Source organism: Heloderma suspectum, chromosome 2 (genome assembly GCF_057233095.1).
Source record: "Heloderma suspectum isolate Gila_16-S chromosome 2, 16-S_ref, whole genome shotgun sequence".
Taxonomy (NCBI): Eukaryota; Metazoa; Chordata; class Lepidosauria; order Squamata; family Helodermatidae; genus Heloderma; species Heloderma suspectum.
The window spans coordinates 5,321,663-5,341,831 of record NC_139459.1 but is presented as its reverse complement, the minus strand read 5'-3'; the positions used below and the strand labels follow the sequence as shown (position 1 = coordinate 5,341,831).

General features: G+C 51.5%; 1 protein-coding gene across 2 annotated transcripts in view; it reads right to left on the bottom strand.

Moving 5' to 3' along the window:
- The window catches only part of NOL6 (nucleolar protein 6), an 81,467-nt gene extending 62,453 nt beyond the window's left edge, over nucleotides 1-19,014 (bottom strand). The window contains exons 1-10 of one of the 2 annotated variants that reach the window (XM_084832814.1): nucleotides 17,844-19,014; nucleotides 16,370-16,597; nucleotides 13,830-13,946; nucleotides 12,788-12,967; nucleotides 10,129-10,297; nucleotides 6,855-6,989; nucleotides 5,477-5,640; nucleotides 4,104-4,224; nucleotides 2,103-2,161; nucleotides 1,066-1,167 (exon numbers count right to left, since the gene is read on the bottom strand). In XM_084832814.1, the coding sequence (XP_084688940.1) occupies nucleotides 1,066-1,167; nucleotides 2,103-2,161; nucleotides 4,104-4,224; nucleotides 5,477-5,640; nucleotides 6,855-6,989; nucleotides 10,129-10,297; nucleotides 12,788-12,967; nucleotides 13,830-13,946; nucleotides 16,370-16,597; nucleotides 17,844-18,038 (1,470 nt within the window). In that variant the 5' untranslated portion in view covers nucleotides 18,039-19,014. Of the gene's footprint in view, nucleotides 1-1,065; nucleotides 1,168-2,102; nucleotides 2,162-4,103; nucleotides 4,225-5,476; nucleotides 5,641-6,854; nucleotides 6,990-10,128; nucleotides 10,298-12,281; nucleotides 12,754-12,787; nucleotides 12,968-13,829; nucleotides 13,947-16,369; nucleotides 16,598-17,843 lie in introns of those variants that run through there. The other variant, XM_084832815.1, reaches the window with a different exon arrangement.
- Nucleotides 19,015-20,169: the final 1,155 nt, after the last annotated feature.

Here is a 20,169-nt window from a genome sequence, read left to right as displayed (position 1 = left end):
AGCACTCTAAGGGTGCAATCCTGTGCATGTCTAGACAGGAAAAAGTCCTACAACTCCCAGCATTCCCCAAGCCAGGCTGGCTGGGGAATGCTGGGAGTTGTAGGACTTTTTCCTGTCAAAACATGCATAGGATTGCACCCTAAATGCATTAGCACAGGCTTCCCTTATATGCGTTAGCACAGCTGCATTAGCACTTCTACATAAGGAAAACGCTCCAGCCCCTTGATCGTTCTGGTTGCCCTTTTCAGCACCTCAAACAGCTGCTGGTTGGGGTCCAACTGCTCCTTTCTAGGGATGGGTGGATTCCCTACCTTCCGGTCCGTGGGGGAATCCGCCTGGGGGGGAGGTGATCGGTTCCTCCCCCACCCCGGAATCCTCTGGAGCGGCACCACGTCGGGAGGATTCCGCGGAGTCGCCCTCCTGCTCCGGATCGTTTGCGATATTGTAATGGCAGCTGCCATTACCGTTTTGCTGGGAGAAAGACAGCCGCAAATGGCGCAGTGGATACCACTTGCTGCTGTAAAGCCCTGAGTTTAACCTAACTGCAGCCGTAAACGGCTGCAATTAGGTTAAACTCAGGGCTTTACAGCCGCAAGTGGTGTCCACTGCGCCATTTGCGCCTGTCTTTCTCCCAGCGAAACGGTAATGGCGGCTGCCATTACTGTATCGCAAGCAATCCGGAGCAGGAGTGCCGTTCTGCAGGGGATCCTTGGGAGGCGGAGGTGAGTGGTGCCGTTCCGCCGTGGATTCCGGAGGCCGGATTCTTTGGGACTCATTTGAGTCCGTGGCGGAATTCTCCGCCATCCCTACTCCTTTCAAGCAAGGTGAGTCCATGATCAATCTTACTGTGCAACCCCAGATGTATCTGCATCTCAGATTCAGGATTCTCAGATGTGGGTCCATTTGCTCTCTGAACAGGAGCGGAGTGGCTTGTGGCACTCGCCAACAATCCACACCTGGAGATCGACAGGGGAAAATCAGACCATGCTGGTCCCACGCAGACCTCGGAGCGTCCATCACAGCCTGCTGTGTTTCAGCCACCGCCTAACCGGTCACCACCCTTACCTGTCTGTACGTGCTGGCCGTCATATCTGCACACAGGTTCACCCGCCCGGAAGGGTCCACAAAGACCACTTGGAACACCTTGTGGAAGCTGGTCAGCGTGGGCTGGAAAAGGAGCACACCGCCGAGGTTCGAAAGACGTTGCTAGCTGAAGCGTAGGGGAGCCCACAGAAGGGGAGCCCAGAGCCCACAGATGACATGCCCCGACTGCCCTCCAGGGCATACTGAGGGGGCCGAGTGCTGCCCGCCCTCTGACATCAGAGGTGTAGTGGAGCCAGGACTCACAGGGAAGCAGCGCCAGTGCTTTTTTACTAGCAGGGTTGCTGATGTCATCTCCCGCCCATCTCAGACTTCCCTGTTCCCTCCGAGCTCAGCTGCAGTCCTCCCAGCAGCGGAATTTCCCTGACAACAACATATTATTCCCTGTTGCACTGCAGCGTATTTGGGGGCGGCTTGATCTTGACTGGGCAATCAAGACCTGCCAGCTTTACAAAAGGCCTCCCATGGTGGGGATAAAAACAGCTAGAAGTGGTGTGTTGATATGGATCGACACAGCAGCCTGAATCTTTGGCCTCTCCTTGGAGGTGTGGCAATGGGGACTCCCTTGATAAGCACCTGCACTTCGAAATTCACCACCACACCAGTGTGGTGTCCCTCTTGCAGCCTCTTGACCTCATCTACTTCCACTATCAGAGGGCGGAGACAAGCACCGCCCTCCCTTTGACATCCCTGCTACAGCCACGTCAGCTACCAGGCCCAGGCCTCACCTTTCTGTCAAAGGCTCTTCATAAGATTCGTATCATTTTGTCATAATCATTCTGTCATAATCGTCATAAGATTCGTATCAATTTGGCATCGCTTCTTTATCCAACTTTAACTTCATGAGATCAACAGAAGAGCAACAGAAAGGTGAAATATAATTTTATGCTTTCAGCCACAAAATGCAGATGAGGAGTTCTGGGTAAAGCCCACAAGAGGCTGACCAGCCCATCCCCTGCCCTAACCGGAAAACACGAGGCCCACAAGAAGCACTCTCATACCAGTGTGTCGTCTCCATCCTTCGCAAGGCTGATTCCAGATGTACAGAGGTCCGTAGTTGCTAAAGAGGAAGGAAGAAACACACGGCGAAGTCAGACAATGGCTTGGGGCTTGCGAGAGCACCGTCCTTTCACAGAGCTGGGAAGAGATGTCCAGGTTACAGCCAGTCTGAACCGTAGGCTGCAGTCGCAACATTCAAGGTGAACGTTAATTTCCCCTAAACCACACAGGCAACAACAGTCTTGATCCCAGTGTAGAAGCTGGAGAGCAAAGGGTCTCGGGAGTGGCTGCAAAGGTCTGGGGGGGGGGGGAGTGTGCTTGCCCAGAATTTGGAGGGAGTGGCATTTATAGGATGGGACATCTGGGAAGGGAGACGCTTGAAGAAATCCTTCCTCATCACCATTAGAAGCTCCCCTGTTGCAGATGCTGAGACTTTAGACCGGGGTCTTGAACCTTTTTTGGCCTAAGGGCCAAATTCCGTTTCAGGGAAGCTCTCGGGGGCCCCATTGCACTGGTGGGTGGGGCTGAAGGCAAAAGAGATGGGGCCAAAAATACCAGCCTGTTTCAGCTCAAAGCTGTTTCAGTAACTCAGCCTTAGGAGAGGCATTTCAACCTTTCAGAATTGGGGCGGCAGGGGGGATGCAAACGGTGGAAAGCCACCATCGGAAGAGCCCTGCTGGATCAGACCAAGGGTCCATCTAGTCCAGCCTTCTGTGCACACAGCAGCTAACCACCCGAAGCAAACAGCAGTTGGGGAAAAGCAGGTGGGGTGTGGGGAAGGTGCGTGGCTTCCTGGGAAACCTTGGAAGGCTGGACTGGCCCCTCTGGACAGTCAGATTTGGCCTAGAGGCCTGAGGTTCAACGCCCCTGCTTTAGAGGCTATAGCCTGCTACTTTTGAAACGTCTCTGCAAGTTTGAAATGATTTGGATTGGGGATGTGGAGGCGGTTCAAGCAAGGTAAGGAGATAGGTGGGTGGGGCGGTGGGGAACAGTTTAGAGAAGAAGCAAAAAAGGAAAGGAAAACAGAGTTTAATGGCAAGAAGAGGGGATTCAGAGCCATGGTACACATTCAGGGAAGTAACATTAAAAAAAACTAAAGCAGGGGAACAAGAGGGAAAAAATTAAATACATATATAGGTTTGTATATATCCATATCAATGAATACATATGAAACGCTATATATGAAAATATAACTTTCTAGCAATTATACATAAGGGTCAGCAAAAGCGGACCAGCTATCCAAAGAAGGATCCATTTGAAGGTGGCATCAGGAAAATAACATGGTATTCCACCCGCCTCCTAGAATGTAGCACCACAGATGAAGGAATCATATTTTTTACGATTTCCCTTGCAATGAATCTTTCTTTCTTTCTTTCTTTCTTTCTTTTTCTTATTTCTACAATATTTATATACTGCTCCACATCAAAGATTTCAGAGTGATGAACAACAAGATAAAAGAATAAAACCCTATAAGTAAAACAATTACAACATTTTAAAAGAACAGATTCTGGACATAATAAACCACGGCTGGACACTCAGAGAAAGCCTCTCGAAATAGCAGTGTCTTCAGGAGGCACAAAAGCAACACAACGTTGGCGCCTGCCTGTCCTCCAAAGGCAGGGAGTTCCACAGGAAGGGGGCCACCACACTGAAGGCTCTCTTCCTGGTGGACACCAGCTGGGCCATAGGTTGGAAACCAGGCTATAGGTCTCTTCAATTTATTTAAGTACTCCTAAGCCACCTTTCTAGCACATTGGGGAAAACAGGCCGTAAGCTCCTCCTCTCCCTGATATGCTCATTTCCTGCACGCAAGCAGTTTCTTAGATAGGGGAACTGTGAAAAGCATACTTGTCCCCAGCTGCAATGGTACAATCCAGGAAGGGCGCTATCATTTGAGACGACCCCATGGACCAGCCTGCAGTCCAGGGCCGAAGTCTCCACAAACAAGGACTAACTCAGATCTAAACGGCTTCTGCCTCACAGTCAAAGCACACAGAGCGTACCCAAGAACTGAAGGGCGTTCCTCAACACCTGGTAACCACTCATCACTTTGTTGATCTTGTGCGTGGCCAAGAGGTATCCCACCAGCATAGAAGCCAGGAATCCACTGAAACATCCCAGGCCCTGAGGGTGGGGAAGGGAGAGAAAGACAGTGTGCACTAGTTGGCAGAAGGTTCTATGCTGCTACCAATTCCTGTCCCCCATTGTCAACCTCTCTCAGGTTCTTTCCGTAAGAGTTATGACTCGCTGGGATTTGGAAGTGTAACCTGGAGCTGCACAGGACGCGTTTAGTGCAAGCAGATTTCAACTTTTAGCACGGAGAGTGCCTTACAGTCTTTGATCTTCACAAATACCGCAAGAGAAAGGTGACTGGTGTTGCCATTTTACAGAGAAGGAACTGCGGAAACCAAAGGAGACCGTAAGAACAGGTCTCTCCATGCCTGCTGTGATTCTGCAGGAACTCGGAAATACCACAGAATGTGGTTTCAGATGCAAAATTCAACATTATTATTTTTTTAATTGAAAACAAGTTTCTAGCCCTTATGGCTGCAAAGATATGCTTGAAAGTGTGTGGGCGTTGCTAGACAAATGGCTGAAATGGCTTCCTGTTGGTGGTGGTGCTGGGGAGGCAAGACTTCACTGCCCTGCAGAACTGCTTGCTCCACACTCCAGAGCTAGCCAAACAAGAATCAATCATACAAGACTGTTATTTTATTTATTTCATTTCTATACTGCCTTTCTGGAAGCAACCAGGGTGGTTTACAAAAAATGGAGATAATAAACAATTAGGACATAGTAAAACCTTAAAAAACACCTTAAAAACCCCAGCAACTTAAAAAGCCAAATTAAAAAGACTTGACTCGGTTCCTGAACGCAGAGAGAATGAGGACCAGTGCAACTCCAGCGGGCGCGCGTTCCAGGGTTTGGGAGCAACACAGGAGAATACCCTTTCCAGTGTGCCCGACAAGCGGACCTCTAAAACTGAGCGTGTGTTGAAAAGGGCATCTTCTGGCGGTCTGAGGAACCGATTAGGTTCATACTAAGATAGGTAGTCCATCAGATTGTAAACACTGCAGAACAAAGTATGCACAGGTAGGGAAATCATGTACACGTGGCTATTTTGTATTATTTATATGGAGTACGGGGGAAATATAGAATCCACACAGGTGTTTACAGGTCAAAACTACCTCCTTGAATGGTGCTTCTAGAAAGCCAGCACAGAATCTGAAGTGCTGCTTTAATGTGCCCCAAACATCCCCCCAAAAGAAACCCCACTTGATAGCCCGGCAATTCTGCCTCCTGCCACAACAGCCAACTTCTGGGACTAAGTGAGGTAGGTGGCTTTGATCTCCTCCCTTGCCTGGGACCCAATTACCTTATTGAGCTCCCGCTGGCGCAGCCAAACTTTGAGGAGACACACGCCATCACGCATGCCCTGAAAGCCGCTGGCTGCCCCAGAGAGGAAGAGCAGGTTGGACTCCATCACCAGGTCCCACAAAATGGAATTGTTGTAGTGGGGCGTTGGTGGCTCAGCTGCTCCTGGGAAGGAAACAAGCAAGAAATGGAACTTGAGGGAACACCCAAACGGAGGCCTCTCTCGGCTGGCAACAACACAACAGTTCCAACAGAGCAAACCCAACATTCAAATCTAAAATGGAGGCTCCCTGGCTAACTCCCTCTTCAGCAGAAGGGGAAGCAGAGCTTGGGAAATAGCCTATGCAGAATGTCAAGAGGAACAGACAAATGCGCCAGTTATGGGAATATCAACAGCAATTCGACATATCCACAAAGAGTCCTGTGGTATCTTAAAACCTGATACAGTTTTTGTGGCATGAGCTTTCATAGGCAAGAATCTCCATCAGATAATGTCAAAGGACAGAAAATGGAAATGGATAACACCGCTTTTTTGTTTTAAGAGAAACGAAAAGATGAATTAAGATAAAACAAGTCACTCTCAAGCATGAAACATAATTTCTTCCATGTTGGATCTTTAAGGAAAGAAGAATGTTTAGCACATGAGCCGTTGAGCCCCAACCTCTGAATATGGAGCACAGTCCCGCCCCCCGCCCCTTTTAAATTGTGGCATTTTCACTATAATATATGCGGACTTCCTATCACCATTAGATGGCTACGGTTGTAAGCCAGAAGTGGGGAGACTTTCAGCTTGCGGGATTGACTTTGTTTCCCCCACTACAACCCCAAGGCCCACCAGCTAGAGCTAGGGGCAAAATAGTGGCTCAGGAAAGCAAAGCCAGAAATGCAGACCAAGGGTGCCTCTGAGCGCATGCTCAGCCCAGGGATGGGCTTTCAGTAGCAGAACCGGAGCCTACACACATCCTTGCATGCACAAAACCTACTCCTATTTCCTCCCCCACCCCCACAAGCTTTCTTGATATTAGTAGCTTAATTAGTCACCGAATAAAAAGCGTCTGTTTTTGGTATTGTTACACCATTGAGAATCGGAAATCCTGGCTGATCTACTGCAAAACTGCCTGTTATTTACCAGTGGATCCTGATCTACTTTCTGCCCGACCATGACCTAAGTGAGTGGCATCACCACATCCGGTGGCAGTGAGTTCCATAAACTCCCAAGTCACCTGGATCTGGCCAGAGGCAGGAGTCAAGGTGCTGATCTGTGTGGACAAGGTATGGGCGAGGCATAGACATACCCTTGACCCAGTCCAGCTATCCTTTTCTATACGCCCAAAGTTTTAGGCCTTCCCGTAGCCCCTTCCCACTTCTTCTTGTCATACCTGCCACAGGTGAGTCTTTCTCCAGGAACCAGGCAGTGCGGACGTTGTTCTTGCTGGGATGCAGGCGGCTGGGCCTGAAGACACCTTGGGCAGGGCAGGCAAAGAGCCGGGCAGTCACCGTCTTGGCATCTTTCCCTGTGAGTCCCCAGGAAGAAAGAAAAAATGAGATCAGGAGAGCTGAAAGCTAGATGGCTGAAAGCCATCAATGCCAATTCTGTGAAAAGCTTCTGTCACCCTGACCAACACACACACACACACACACACACACACACACTTCCCTGCTTTGGTTTTGTTTTACCTTGGAGCCCCACAAGTCAAACAAGAGCGGCACAGAGGTAAAAGGGAGAAACAGCTGTTACAGCAGAGGTGCAGAACCTCTTTCAGCCCATGGGCCAAACTCCATTTCAGAGAAGTTCCCGGGGGCTGCATCCCAGTGGTAGGCGGGGCCAAAGGCAAAGGAGGCGGAGCCAAAATACAAGCATATTCTAGCTTAAAGCTCTCACTGCCTATAAGCCAGCCTAAGGAGAGACATTTCAACCGCTCAGAATGGGGAAAAAGCAGTACATAAGTCAGGAAACCACCAAGCCATAGGTGTCTGGGGGAAGGGAGAAGGGGGTGTGGCCTTCCGGCAACTCCTAGACGGGCAGATCTGGCCCCCGGGGCCTGAGGTTCTGCACCCCTGCATTAGTGGAGTCAGCAACCATGGTGTAATGGTGTGAAGGTTTGAAGCCTACAGAGGCAAAGGGAAAAATGGTCAGACTTGGGAGGCCTGGAGTTTTCTGCTAGGAGCAGGTAACCCTGAGAGGAGGAGGAGTTTGATTTCTCCACTTAAGTTTCATTTCTTCAGGTTTGGAGCAGTACTTCCAATTTTGAGGGAGGAGAGTATATAAAGAGAGTGAGAGAGACCGTGAGAGCAGAGACAGCCAGAGCCTGAAGTGAGAGCAGAATCTGAAGAGTGAGCAGGAAGGAGCAGCCTGGAGAAGTCCAAGTACCGCTAGGGGAAGGGAACGTGCAGTTTGCAACTTTTATTTTCTCTTAATGCTTTCTGTATCACTCAGCTCTATTGTGTAAATACCCTTAGTTGTGATTGGCTTGCTTTAATTTACCAGTAAACTGCTGTGGTTAAACCTCAAGGGTCTGGCGTGTCAATCACCCCATGCCTACAGCCTAACTCCCACGTTATTGGGAAGGGGAAATGTAAAAGAAGGAAGGTGGGACTCAAAAGATCCTTAAGGAGTTGCTCAGGAGACCAGGTCATAAGGGGAACCCTGACAGCAGGTAATGCTTAGTTAGGCAGCTTCCTATGTAACAGTTTACACTAGAACAATAGAGGCTCACCGTTATTTATTTATTTATTTATTTATTTATTTATTTTATTGGTTGTCTGGGTTGGGAGTTGGAGGCACTGCACTACAGTGGTTCTGCTCCTACTTGGATGGTCGATTCCAGAAGGTGGTGCTGGGGGATTACTGCTCTGTGCCATGGCAATTGTGCCATGGGGTTCCACAGGGCTCTATTTTATCCCCCATGCTGTTTAACATCTACATGAAACCGCTGGGGGAGGTTATCCGGAGGTGTGGGCTGAGGTGCCATCAATATGCGGATGACACCCAGCTCTCCCTCTCTTTCTCATCAAAACCAGGTGAGGCAGTGGCTGTTCTGAACTAGTGTCTGGGCACGGTAATGGACTGGATGAGGGCCAATAAACTGAAGCTCAATCCAGACAAGACGGAGGTACTGTTTGTGGGTGGTTCATCTGCCCGGCTAGGTGATATTCAATCTGTTCTGGAGAGGGTTGTACTCCCCCTAAAGGATCACGTTCGTAGTTTGGGGGTGCTCTTGGATCCAGAACTGTCACTTGAGGCACAGGTGAACTCAGTGGCACGGAGCACTTTTTATCAGCTTAGGCTGGTATACCAACTACGCCCTTATCTGGACAGAGATAGCCTAGCTACAGTTATCCATGCTCTGATAACTTCTCGTCTGGATCACTGCAATGCGTTATACGTGGGGCTGCCTTTGAAAACGGTCCGGAAACTTCAGCTGGTCCAAAATAGGGCAGCAAGATTGTTAACAGGGACTGGCCTGCGAGCTCATATTACGCCAGTACTTTTCCAGCTGCACTGGCTGCCAGTCCATTTCCGGGCCCGATTCAAAGTGCTGGTGTTAATATTCAAAGCCCTTAACGGCTTGGGGCCAGGTTACCTGAAGGGTCGCCTCCTCCCATATGTGCCTGCCCAGACCTTAAGATCATCGTCAGCGGCCCTTCTCCGTGAGCCCCTGCCAAAGGAAGTGAGGCGGGTGGCTACTAGGAGAAGGGCTTTTTCTGCTGTGGCACCCCGGCTCTGGAATGAGCTCCCTAGTGAGGTTCGCCTGGCACCTACATTGTGTTCCTTTCGGCGCCAGGTAATAAACCTTTTTATTTTCCCAGGCATTTTAGCATTTTAGCTTTCTAAATTTTTAGCTTTGCTGTTTTAAATCTGTATTTTAAACTCCTGCACTGCTGCTAGGTTTTATTGTGGTTGTATTGTTATATTGTGGTTTTAATGTTCTATATATTTTAAATTGTTTTATTGTGTGTTGTTTGGTTTTAATTTTTGTGAACCGCCCAGACAGCTTCGGCTATTGGGCGGTATAGAAATGAAATAAATGAAATAAATAAATAAAATTTATTTCTCCTCCCTGTCTGCTTGACTCCACGCCAATGCAGAGTCTATCACAGAGGAACCATCCTCCACCTCCGAATGTCATCTGCCACCCCCAACCTTTCCAGTTCCACTGTCTTTCCACAGCTGGGGCCCTTGCTCCCCTCTCAAATCAATCTGCCCCTGAGACCTGCACCCCCACTTTTTCGCCAATTATGTTGGTATCAACAGATTAGGCCTGTAACCCCCCACCCCCAACATATAAAGGGTGTGAGTTCTCCTTACTCCTGCCACCTACTCCAGCTGCAGCTGCTCTCGCTATAAGTCTGCTGTATAACTTATCTCGGGCATAAGTCTGCTGTAGCCCAGAAAGTACAGATGCCTGCTGAAAATTAGCTACCAGAACTTCCCAAGTCTTGGAAACAATGCTTTTGTTCATGCAAACCTAAAATGCAATGGCCTCTTGTGCTGCAGCGTCACACTGTGGGCTCCTGCTTGGTTTGTTTTCCATTACAACTCTTAATGGCTACTTGGACGTGCTACTGCATAAAACAGTTATCCTCTCTGGGAATACAATGGGCTATCAATGAGAGACGGTCTGGACCAGTCATGCAGAAAGCCACCCTCACCTTGCGGCTGCAAGAGCACAACAGGCTTAAGATGGTTTCCATTCATGTAGGCAAACTTCACGCTGCCAAAGAGCTTGTTCTTGGCCAGATGGTGGGCAACATGGGCCAAGTAGAGAGCCCTCTTGCGGTGGTAGCGCTGGTTAAGGGGATCCTTGTCTTGGAAGATCTCCTGAGAAGAGAGAGAGAGGCTGTCCATAAAATATGCCACTCGAAAAAAATTAACACAAATTATAGCTGGGGCACAGATGTGGCACTTCTCCAAAATACACACACACACTGCACATGTTGGTCCCAACACTTCATCTAAAAGCAGATCCTGCAGTGACCTGGCTGAAGCAAAGCAGGTCTGGATCTGGCCCGCATCTGCGGGAGACCTCCTAGGAGCGCTCTCTGTGCCTTAAGTTCTATCGTGGAAGAAAGGCAGCCTATAAATATAATATAAATGTAACATTATGATGCCGCTTTTAATGCAGGAGTGCAGAACCTCAGGCCTGGGGGCCAAATCCAGACCACCCCAGATCCCAATCCAGCCCTCAAGGGTTCTCCAGCTAGCTACGCCTCTTCCCCTGGCCTCACCCCTTTCCTCCCACTCATTTGGTGGTTCCCTGGCTCTTGCGCAGTTTCCCCCCATTCTAAAAGGCTGACATACCTCTCGTAAGGCTTAGTCACTGGCAGCTAAAATATGCGGGTATGTTGGCCCCAAACTTTTCCCGGTGGCCCCGCCCACCTCTGGAATGCAGCCCCCGAGCATGAAATGGAATTCGACCCTCAGGCTATGAGGTTCACCACCGCTGCCGTTATGTATGGAACGTATAACTCAGTTTGTTACATTCAAGTATGTCTTTTGGCACTGAAAATGGACAACCACGTAAGTCAGGTGGGAGATTACGTTAAGCGTGGCGGGGGGGATCGAGGAGCAGCTTTACACTGGGGAAACCACACCTTGGGGGGAAGGACGAAAGCTCAGCAGTATCTTCCTCCTCCCTGTTCTAGGTTCATAGGCATTCCAAGGTGACCAGCAAGCCCTTCCGCCCTTTTGCGCATCCGTCGCAGAGCAGGGGGCTGTGGGAACGAATCCACCCGTTCCTTGGCTCTGCAGGCCCTGAGACAGAGCTCAGTGGCTGAGCCCCTGCTTGGCATGCCGAAGATCCCAGGTTCGATTCCCAGCCTCTCCAGGTAGGGCTGGGAGAGGCCCCTGTCTGAAACCCTGGAGAGCTGTTGCTGCCACAGCCCCCAGCACCGATTGGGGAAGGCTGGCGGAGACAATACTGAGCCAGATGGACCAAAGGTCTGACTGGAGAGAATGTGACTTCCCGAGTCCTCTTGACCCCAAGTAACAATACTTTGGACAGTTGTTACGTATCCTGGGGGCGTGGGGGGTTCTGTGGCTTAGTTATTGTTTGGAACCTTGGCAGCTCCTGTAGAACTGCGAGTAGCAACTGTGGGTGGAGATCCTGCTAAGTATTTCACTTCTGTGTCTGCTGAATTAAAGGACAGTTGTGTTTCAGGCCGATTCTGCAGTCATTCCCTCCACCTGTACCACAACAGTCATGCTAGAGAAAGACAGGCGTCCATCATCCGATTCCAGCCCTAAGCAAGTCATTCTCTCCCTGAGCCCCGCCATCTAAAATAGAGTTAATGATAATACGGACCTACGTGATAGGGCTTTTGTGAGGTTAACACCAAAACAGAGTACGCAAAGCACTTTCAACATTCAGTGGGCCTGTTCACACACGCAGGGGGAGAGGGTGGTTTGGGTAACTACAAAGGGGTGGGGGTTAGCGAAGCAAAATGTGCGCGCCCGTCACACAACCGGGAACCGCGCGACGCTGCGTGGTTCCGCTAACCCCACCCCCCTCCGTAGTTACCTAGCAATTTTTATTTATTTATTTATTTATGAAATTTCTTAATCGCCCATCTGGCCAGTCACCCAGCCACTCTGGGCGATGTACAATGGTACAATTTAAAACAGTAAAACTATACATGAAAACATTATTTAAAAATACCCTAACCCACCCCAAATGCCTGCGTGAACAACCAAGTTTTCAGTGCGTGGCGGAAGCTCATTAAAGAGGGGGCATGGCGGAGTTCCCTAGGAGGGAGTTCCACAGAGTGGGGGCCACCACAGAGAAGGGCCTCTCCCTTGTCCTCACCAGCCTAGCTGTCCTCATCGATGGGACAGAGAGAAGGCCATCCGAGGCTGATCCTATCATCCTCCACAGTGCGAACAGGCGCCAGGCGGCTGCTCCAGTGTCCGGAATGGCTGCAGAAACCATAGAGAAAGCCCACAGCAGCTGGAGTGTCGCCCACAGCGGTGGACGCTCTGGCCAGTGGACTCTATGGTCATGGCCTGGAAGTCCTCTGGAGCCCATTTTAATCACCAGGGAGCCTGCCAGATGACACGTTAAGCTACCCCGGGGCCCTTAACCCTTTTGCCAGGGGGTGGTTAGTGAAGGTGGTTTACTAACCACGGGGAACATGGCTTTCTCTCCTCACATGACCTGCTAAGCCACAGTGGTTAGCCAAAAAAAGGCCTAACCATCATAGCTTGACATTACGTGCGAACAGGGCCAGTATAAATGCCAAGTGGTTGCTGTCGTCACCATTATTTTTAGAAGGAAATCTCCGCCTGCCGCTCCTTGGCGCGAGCACCACTCACCCTGGGCATGACCAGTGCCACGTCCACGTTGATCTCGGGCTTGATGCAGGTGCCCAGCAGGTAACTCCCCACCACCTTCACCTCCGCCGGGGGCAGGAAGCGGAAGCTGCCCTTCACGCTGAGCGGGAGCTGCAGGAAAGGCACCTTCACCCCCTTCGGCAGCCAGGACTGGTCAGTGATCTAGAGGGAGAAGGGGGGAGAGGTAAAATAACACTGTGACCACCTGGATGGGAGGCGGTTGCAGCCCGAGAGGAGATGGTCCGGGGCAGAGTCCTCCTCAGGCACTCCAGCTGAAGAAGGATCTCGGGTAACAGAACTGGGAAAGCCCTCCTGATATCAGAGAGCTTGGAGAGGGACTGCCAGTCAGATTGCGCAGTGCTGGGTTAGATGGGCTCCATGGGCTGGATCTGGTCCGCGGACCGGAGATTCTTCGTCCCTGAGGTAAGGGGCTACCATGATCCTTTTTCAAGGGACAGACCTGAACATCAGGACTGTCAAATCCATGGCCAACGTGGCATCATCTGGAGACCATGCCAGGCCCGGTATCCACCACTCATCCACAGCCTGAGCTCTGCAGCTGCCTGTGAAATGTGCAGCTTGAGGGGCTGGAGCTCAGTGGTGGAGCCCCTGCTCTGCATGCAGAAGGTTCCAGGTTCAATTCCCAGCTTCTCCAGGTAGGACTGAAAAATTTCCTGCCTGAAGCCCTAGAGAGCCGCTGCCAGCCAGTGTCAACAATACTGTGCTAGACGGACCAACGGTCTGACGCGGTATAAGGCAGCTTCCTATGTACCTATGCAGCATCTCAGTTGTCTTTAGAAACACCACAGGCCATCTGGCCAAGGCCTGTTCCTCCCTAACCCTGAGGTCATAGCAAGAAGCTCTTGGAATGCTAGCCACAGCTGATCACTTGTTGCTAAAGCCGGATTAAGGCTGCCATCATAACAACGCTGATTAGGGAGAAAGCCTCATTGAGCACATGGGACTTATATCCCAGTAAACGTGCAGAGTGTTGTACTGTAAACTGCGTGCATCTTGGACGTACATTTCTTTCTGGAGCCTCTGGGACTGTGCTCAGCAAGGCACTGATTTCGTGGAGGAAGGAGTCGATTTTCCGTTTCCTCTTCTCCTTGAGCGACACCTCTTTTAAAAGCTCCTCTATCTGCACAGGGAGAAAAGGACACAAGGAATTGTAAGGTATTATTGTTCCCATGCCACTTGTTCTTTTTTTAGAACCCCATTGTCACAGTGTAAAGGGCTGCACAGAGCATCAAAATGATGCAGTGCAAGCCCTGAGAACTTACAATCTGCATTCAGCAGAGCTGGGCTGGGGAGATGCAAGAGACTGCTATGTGGGCAATGAAGGTGCAGATAAGGCCAGGTCAGGTCTGCTTACCACCCCTCCCTCCTCAAATGAAATGGCCTTCAGAAACATAACGATTGTCAGTTATTATGTTGTGCTCTTACACTGTATTAAAGATCACAGGGACAGGGTTCATGGGGGTGATCAGGTCAGTAGGACTTTCTTTACCATCTTGTTTTTTTAATCAACTTTTAAGCACCAAGGAAACATAAACAAAAAGAATGTCCCCAGAAAGGTTTCATTGAAGAAACATACATCATAATAGCACATAGGAGAGCTTTTCCCAACCTGGCACCCTCTGGGCATGTTTGACTAGAACCCCCATCACCCCCAGACAGCAGGACAGCCTGGGAATGATGGGAGTTGCATTCCAACACATCTGGAGGGCAACAGGTTGGGGAAGGTTGATGTAGGAAGAAACGCATAGGTCAGAGAAGCGGTCTGGAGAAATTGGGGTGAGGGCTTGTGATGTGAATTGGTAAGGGGGAGTAGGCTTATGGTGCAGTATCAGCACGGTGAAATTGTGCCAAATACTGGTACACAATGGGACAAAAGTAACTCATCACAGTAACTTGTGATCAACACTGCAATCCTGTGTATGTCTACTCAGAAGTAAGTCCCACTGAGTTCGATGGCGCTTACCCCCAGGTAAGTGTGCACAGGATTGCAGCCTAAGAGAGATGGAGCAGTAGTGCCACCAGGGAAGGCAGCAGGCATACAGAGACCAGCATCACAGAGGTCAAGGAGGAGGATGGGGGTGAAGGAGCCGTCACAGAGGGCAGCAGAGGCTGTGTAAAACGAGAGAAGGTGGGGGGAGAGCCTGCGAGAAGAAGTGAGGGAGACGGAGAAAAGAGAAGCTTGAAGGTTATGCAAATGAGACTTGGGGCAACAAAATCTAAACTGGGAAAGAAAGACGAGTTCTGAAGAGTCAACGGGTGATTGGTGTCCTGTTCTGTAGTCCTGAGGGTCCACAGGGGAAGCTGGTAGCAAGATCAAGGTAGGAAGAAAGTAGGACCTTGGATAGCTCCAAGTGAATCCTGTTGGCTGGAACTCTCTCCTGCTCAGACAGAAGGAGGAAGTTGTGGCAGCAGGGAGCTAGAGCCAACTCAAGTTTTCCCGTAGGTTGACAAGACCTGCAGTGTGGGCAGCTCCGCCCCTCCTGGAAGAGCTGACTAGAACTGTTCAAGGGCCCTCGCCTGATTTTGTGGTCTGAGACTTCTGCGAGGCTGGAGAGATGGAGGTTCTGCCAGGGACTCATCCTCTGAGCCAGAGGACGATGGCAGGGCTGCATTCTCTGGCCGGAGGGCCCTGGACAAGGCCCCCAAGGAAGTAGCCTGCACCTCGTCCTCCTCAGAATCCTCTGGTGGACGCTGGAAAGGCCAAGGACCGGGGGGGTCAGGTCACCGGGAGCAGGAGCCTGTGCTAGGGGAGGTAAGGGCAGCGCTGTAAAACATAGGGAAAGAGCCATCTAGTGACTCCTTGGATGGAAGGAACGATTGGGAAGCGCCCACAGGCGACGCTTGTCAGGGTGGAAACTGAGCCAATAGAGCCCCAGAACAGTTCTGATTCTGAGGAGGAACAGCAATCCGTGGGAGAGGAGCTCGCTCATCTCTCACAAGCACAGCAGTGGCAGAGATTCCTCCTGCCAGCATTCCTGGGATAGATAGTGACCCTGGCAGTGAGAGAGCGCTGGAGGGGGGCTTGCTGGACGCTTGGCGCAGACACAGGGAGCGGCGATGGATGGCGCGGAAAGGAGGCCTGGCGCTCGCTTGGCGCACAAACAACGGTCACGTCCCGAGGACCCAAAGGGAAGAGGGAGGATCTCTCCCTAGCCCATAAGTTCAGGGTCTTCCCGTGGTTCTCCTTCAAATGGGGACCAACTGCCTTACCTGGAGCTTAGGCTACTCTGCTATCTTTCCCCAGTGCTGTTCCTTGCTTAGTCACTAGTGATTAGTATCTGAAAGAGTCATAAAGTAATAAAGGAATAAAGTCTCGGAAAGAATTCCTCGACATCTGTGTCCTGAGTTGGCTATTGGTGGGGACTGCAAGAGGAAGCTAGGGCGCTCCTGACAATGCTGCTCCTCGCATGCAATGGAATGCAGCCTGGCTTGTGTGCCACGATGTGTATGTGTGACAAGAAATGGAGGATCTTTAAGTAAGAGGAATCCCACCCAAAGGAGCAGACATGCCCTGCTAAGGCAGCTTCACCAGCGCAGCCTGACCTGCAAGCGCAGAAGGTTGGAATGGAACAGGTTCTCCGTCTCCTTCAGGCGGCTCAGTTCTTCGTTGGTGGGTGGCTTGTACAGCTCCGCCTTGCACAGCTTTACCGGCTGCAAGATGCCTTCAGAGGCTGAAGACCTTTTCTTCCCCTGTGGTCTCCCCTCCTTGGTGAGAGCCACATCACCCTCGTCTCTCTCCAGATCTTCACCTCTCTCTGCATCTTCAGACATCTACAGTTAATGATAAGTGAATCAGTCTTGTAAATATAGACTAGTCTGCTCCCACCCACCCACCCACCCACCCACACAAAGCTACTAGCCTGCTTTTTTAAATCAAGCCTTCTAAGGGACTAGTAGCTTATGTTTCCATACATAAAGATGAGGCAGAAGATAGGACCTTACAGCCATACAATCTGGCCTAACTTTTCTGTTTCTTCCACTACCCCTTGGTTCTTATACCACCCAACCTGATGAAGAATTTTGGAGAGCCCAAAAGTGTGCACAATCTTTTCTTGCATTTTGGTTGGTACAAATAACGATATTGCCTAAATGGAGATTTTGGACAGGATTTTGGAGTTTTGACTCATGGACCAGTACGGCTAGCTCTGTTTTTGTGTGTGATATTCTAGTCCTTGTCTCACCCAGCACAATTCTCCTTATGCCCCCGCAGGATTCTGAATGTGAGTCTTTAATCTGCCATGCTCTTTAGTACCGTCTTTAACAAACACTGGTTTATAGAAGGCTAAAAAAAAATTAGACAAATGCATGGAGATCTATCAATGGCTGTTAGTCGGTATGGCTACAAGGACCCTCTGTGTCCAGAGGCAGATGGCCCTGAACGCCAATTGCCAGGGGGCAAGGGGGAGTGGGGGGCAACACCAGGAAAGCAACTGCCAACATGGGCTTCCTGGAGGAATCTAGCTGGGTGCTGTTGGAAATGAACTAGATCAGCCTTCCCCAGCCTGGTGCCCTCCAGATCTGTTGGACTACAACTCCCAGCTGTGTCCAACACATCAGGAGGGCACCCCATCGGGGAAGACTTATTTATTCTATTTATATCCCGCCTTTTTTCCTTCTTAAGGCACCCAAGGCAGCATACATGATCCTCTTCCTTTCCGTTTTCTCCTCCCAACAACAACCCTGTGAGGTAGGCTGGGCTGAGAGTCTGTGGCTGGCCCAAAGCCACCCAGTGAGCTTCCACGGCCGAGTGGGGACTAGCGCCCGGATCTCCCGACTCCCGGCCCAACACTGTAGCCGCTGCGCCACACGGGCTTATCTCGGTGGCTCTTTGGCCTGCGGGCAGCCTCCTCCAATCGGGTGGCCTCCAGATGTGTTCGACTGCAGCTCCCATCACGCCCATGCTGGCAAGAAAGGCTGGGAGTCGCAGTCCAACGCACCTGGAGGCCACCAGGTTGGGGCTGCCCCAGGGGCCCTCCCCAGAATCGCCCCCTTCGTTCCATCCCCGGCCGGGACCCACCTCGCGCCTGGGCGCCTCCGCATCCACGTGGGTGGAACTACGCAAAACCACGCGGAACCCGACGGAGGAGCCCCTTCCGGCTTCCGGACACAGCTCGGCTCCCGATTGGATAGACGGGGGCGCTGCTGTCTCCAATTCGAACAGGGCCGCGAAGCCGCGCCCACAGGAGCAAGTTAGGTTGACGAGCGGATGCATTGTGCGGGCGCCGCCGCCGCCGCCTCTAAGGGCCCCATAGAAATACGCAGAGAAGCCCGTCACTGTCTAGGTTGGGAACTTCCGGGCCCACATCGGAGACCACTGGCCGAGCGAAAGGCGGATCTGCGCGCAGAGCGCAAAGGTGGCGAGGAAGGCCTGCCCCGGCTCGGCTCCTGTTTCGCGTGGCCGCGCCTCTCAGCTTGAAATCATTGCGAAGCATTCCCTGCCGGCGCCAGGATCCCCCCGTTGCAAGCCGGGGAGGCGGGCTGTGGCCGAGGGTGGCCGGCGACGCCCCCGCAGTGTCGTCCACGCTACAGCTGCGTTGCACGGGCGGGGCGGGCCTGGCTTGCTTCCCAGCGCCCCATAACGCCCCCGCCCGGCCCTCCCTCGGCCCAGGCCCCGCGCCCCGCAGGAGCCTTCTCCGGAGCGGCTGGAAAGAAAGCCAGCAACTGGACGAGGGCCGCCCCTCGCATCGGAAGAAGCCCGGCCCGTGGGAGCCGGACGCCCGGCCTTTTCTGCGGCCCGGCGTGCGTGGCGGCGGCGATGCGCTGCCGCCCGACTTCTTCTCCGCGGGTTTCTATGGGCAGCTCTCACATTCGCTCCAGTGCGGAGAAAGCTGGACCGCGCGGGAGGCTGAGCGCCGAAGGACGGATGCCCTCGAGCTGTGGCGCTGGAGGAGACGCTTGCGAGGCCCCTGCGCTGCAAGGCGGGCAGACCAGCCCGTCCTCGAGGAAGTCAGCCCTGAGTGCGCCTTGGAAGGACCGATCCTGGAGCCGGAGCTGAAATATTCTGGCCACCTGATGCGAGGAGAAAAGTCCCCGGAAAAGTCCCTGAGGCTGGGAAAGACTGAAGGCAAAGGAGAAGGGGGCGGCAGAGGATGAGATGGCTGGATAGCATCACCGATGCGATGAACATGGACTTGAGCACGCCCCGGGAGAGAGCGCAGGACAGGGAGGCCTGGCGCGCTGTGGTCCACGGGGGTCACGAAGAGCCGGACACGACTGGACGACTGAACAACGAAACCCGGAAGTTGATCCGTTTCAGTCAATATTAAAGCTATACTCCAAGCTTAAAGCGGGGACAGATTTTATTTTCTTGGGCTCCAAGATGACCGCAGACGGTGACTGTAGCCATGAAATTAAAAGACGCTTGCTCCTTGGGAGGAAAGCTATGGCCAACCTAGACAGCATAGTAAGAAGCAGAGACATCACCTTGCCGACAAAGGTCTGTCTAATCAAAGCTATGGTTTTCCCAGTAGCAACGTATGGCTGTGAGAGCTGGACTCTAAGGAAGGCTGAGCACCGAAGAATTGATGCCTTCGAACTGTGATGCTGGAGAAGACTTACGAGTCCCCTGGACTGCAAGGAGGTCCAATCAGTCCGTCCTCAAGGAAATCAACCCTGAGTGCTCATTGGAAGGACAGATAATGAAGCTGAAGCTCCAATATTTTGGCCACCAAATGTGAAGAGAAAAGTCACTGGAAAAGATCCTGATGCCGGGAAGGATTGAAGGCAAAAGGAGAAGGGGACGGCAGAGGAGGAGATGGCTAGATAGCATCACGGATGCAATGAATATGGACTTGAGCAGTCTCCGGGAGAGAGCGCAGGACAGGAAGGCCTGGCGTGCTGTGGTCCGTGGGGTCACGAAGAGTCGGACACGACTGAACGACTGAACAACGAAACCCGGAAGTTGATCCGTTTCAGTCAATATTAAAGCTATACTCCAAGCTTAAAGCAGGGACAGATTTTATTTTCTTGGGCTCCAAGATGACCGCAGACGGTGACTGTAGCCATGAAATTAAAAGACGCTTGCTCCTTGGGAGGAAAGCTATGGCAAACCTAGACAGCATAGTAAGAAGCAGAGACATCACCTTGCCGACAAAGGTCTGTCTAATCAAAGCTATGGTTTTCCCAGTAGCAACGTATGGCTGTGAGAGCTGGACTCTAAGGAAGGCTGAGCACCGAAGAATTGATGCCTTCGAACTGTGGTGCTGGAGAAGACTTACGAGTCCCCTGGACTGCAAGGAGGTCCAATCAGTCCGTCCTCAAGGAAATCAACCCTGAGTGCTCATTGGAAGGACAGATAATGAAGCTGAAGCTCCAATATTTTGGCCACCAAATGTGAAGAGAAA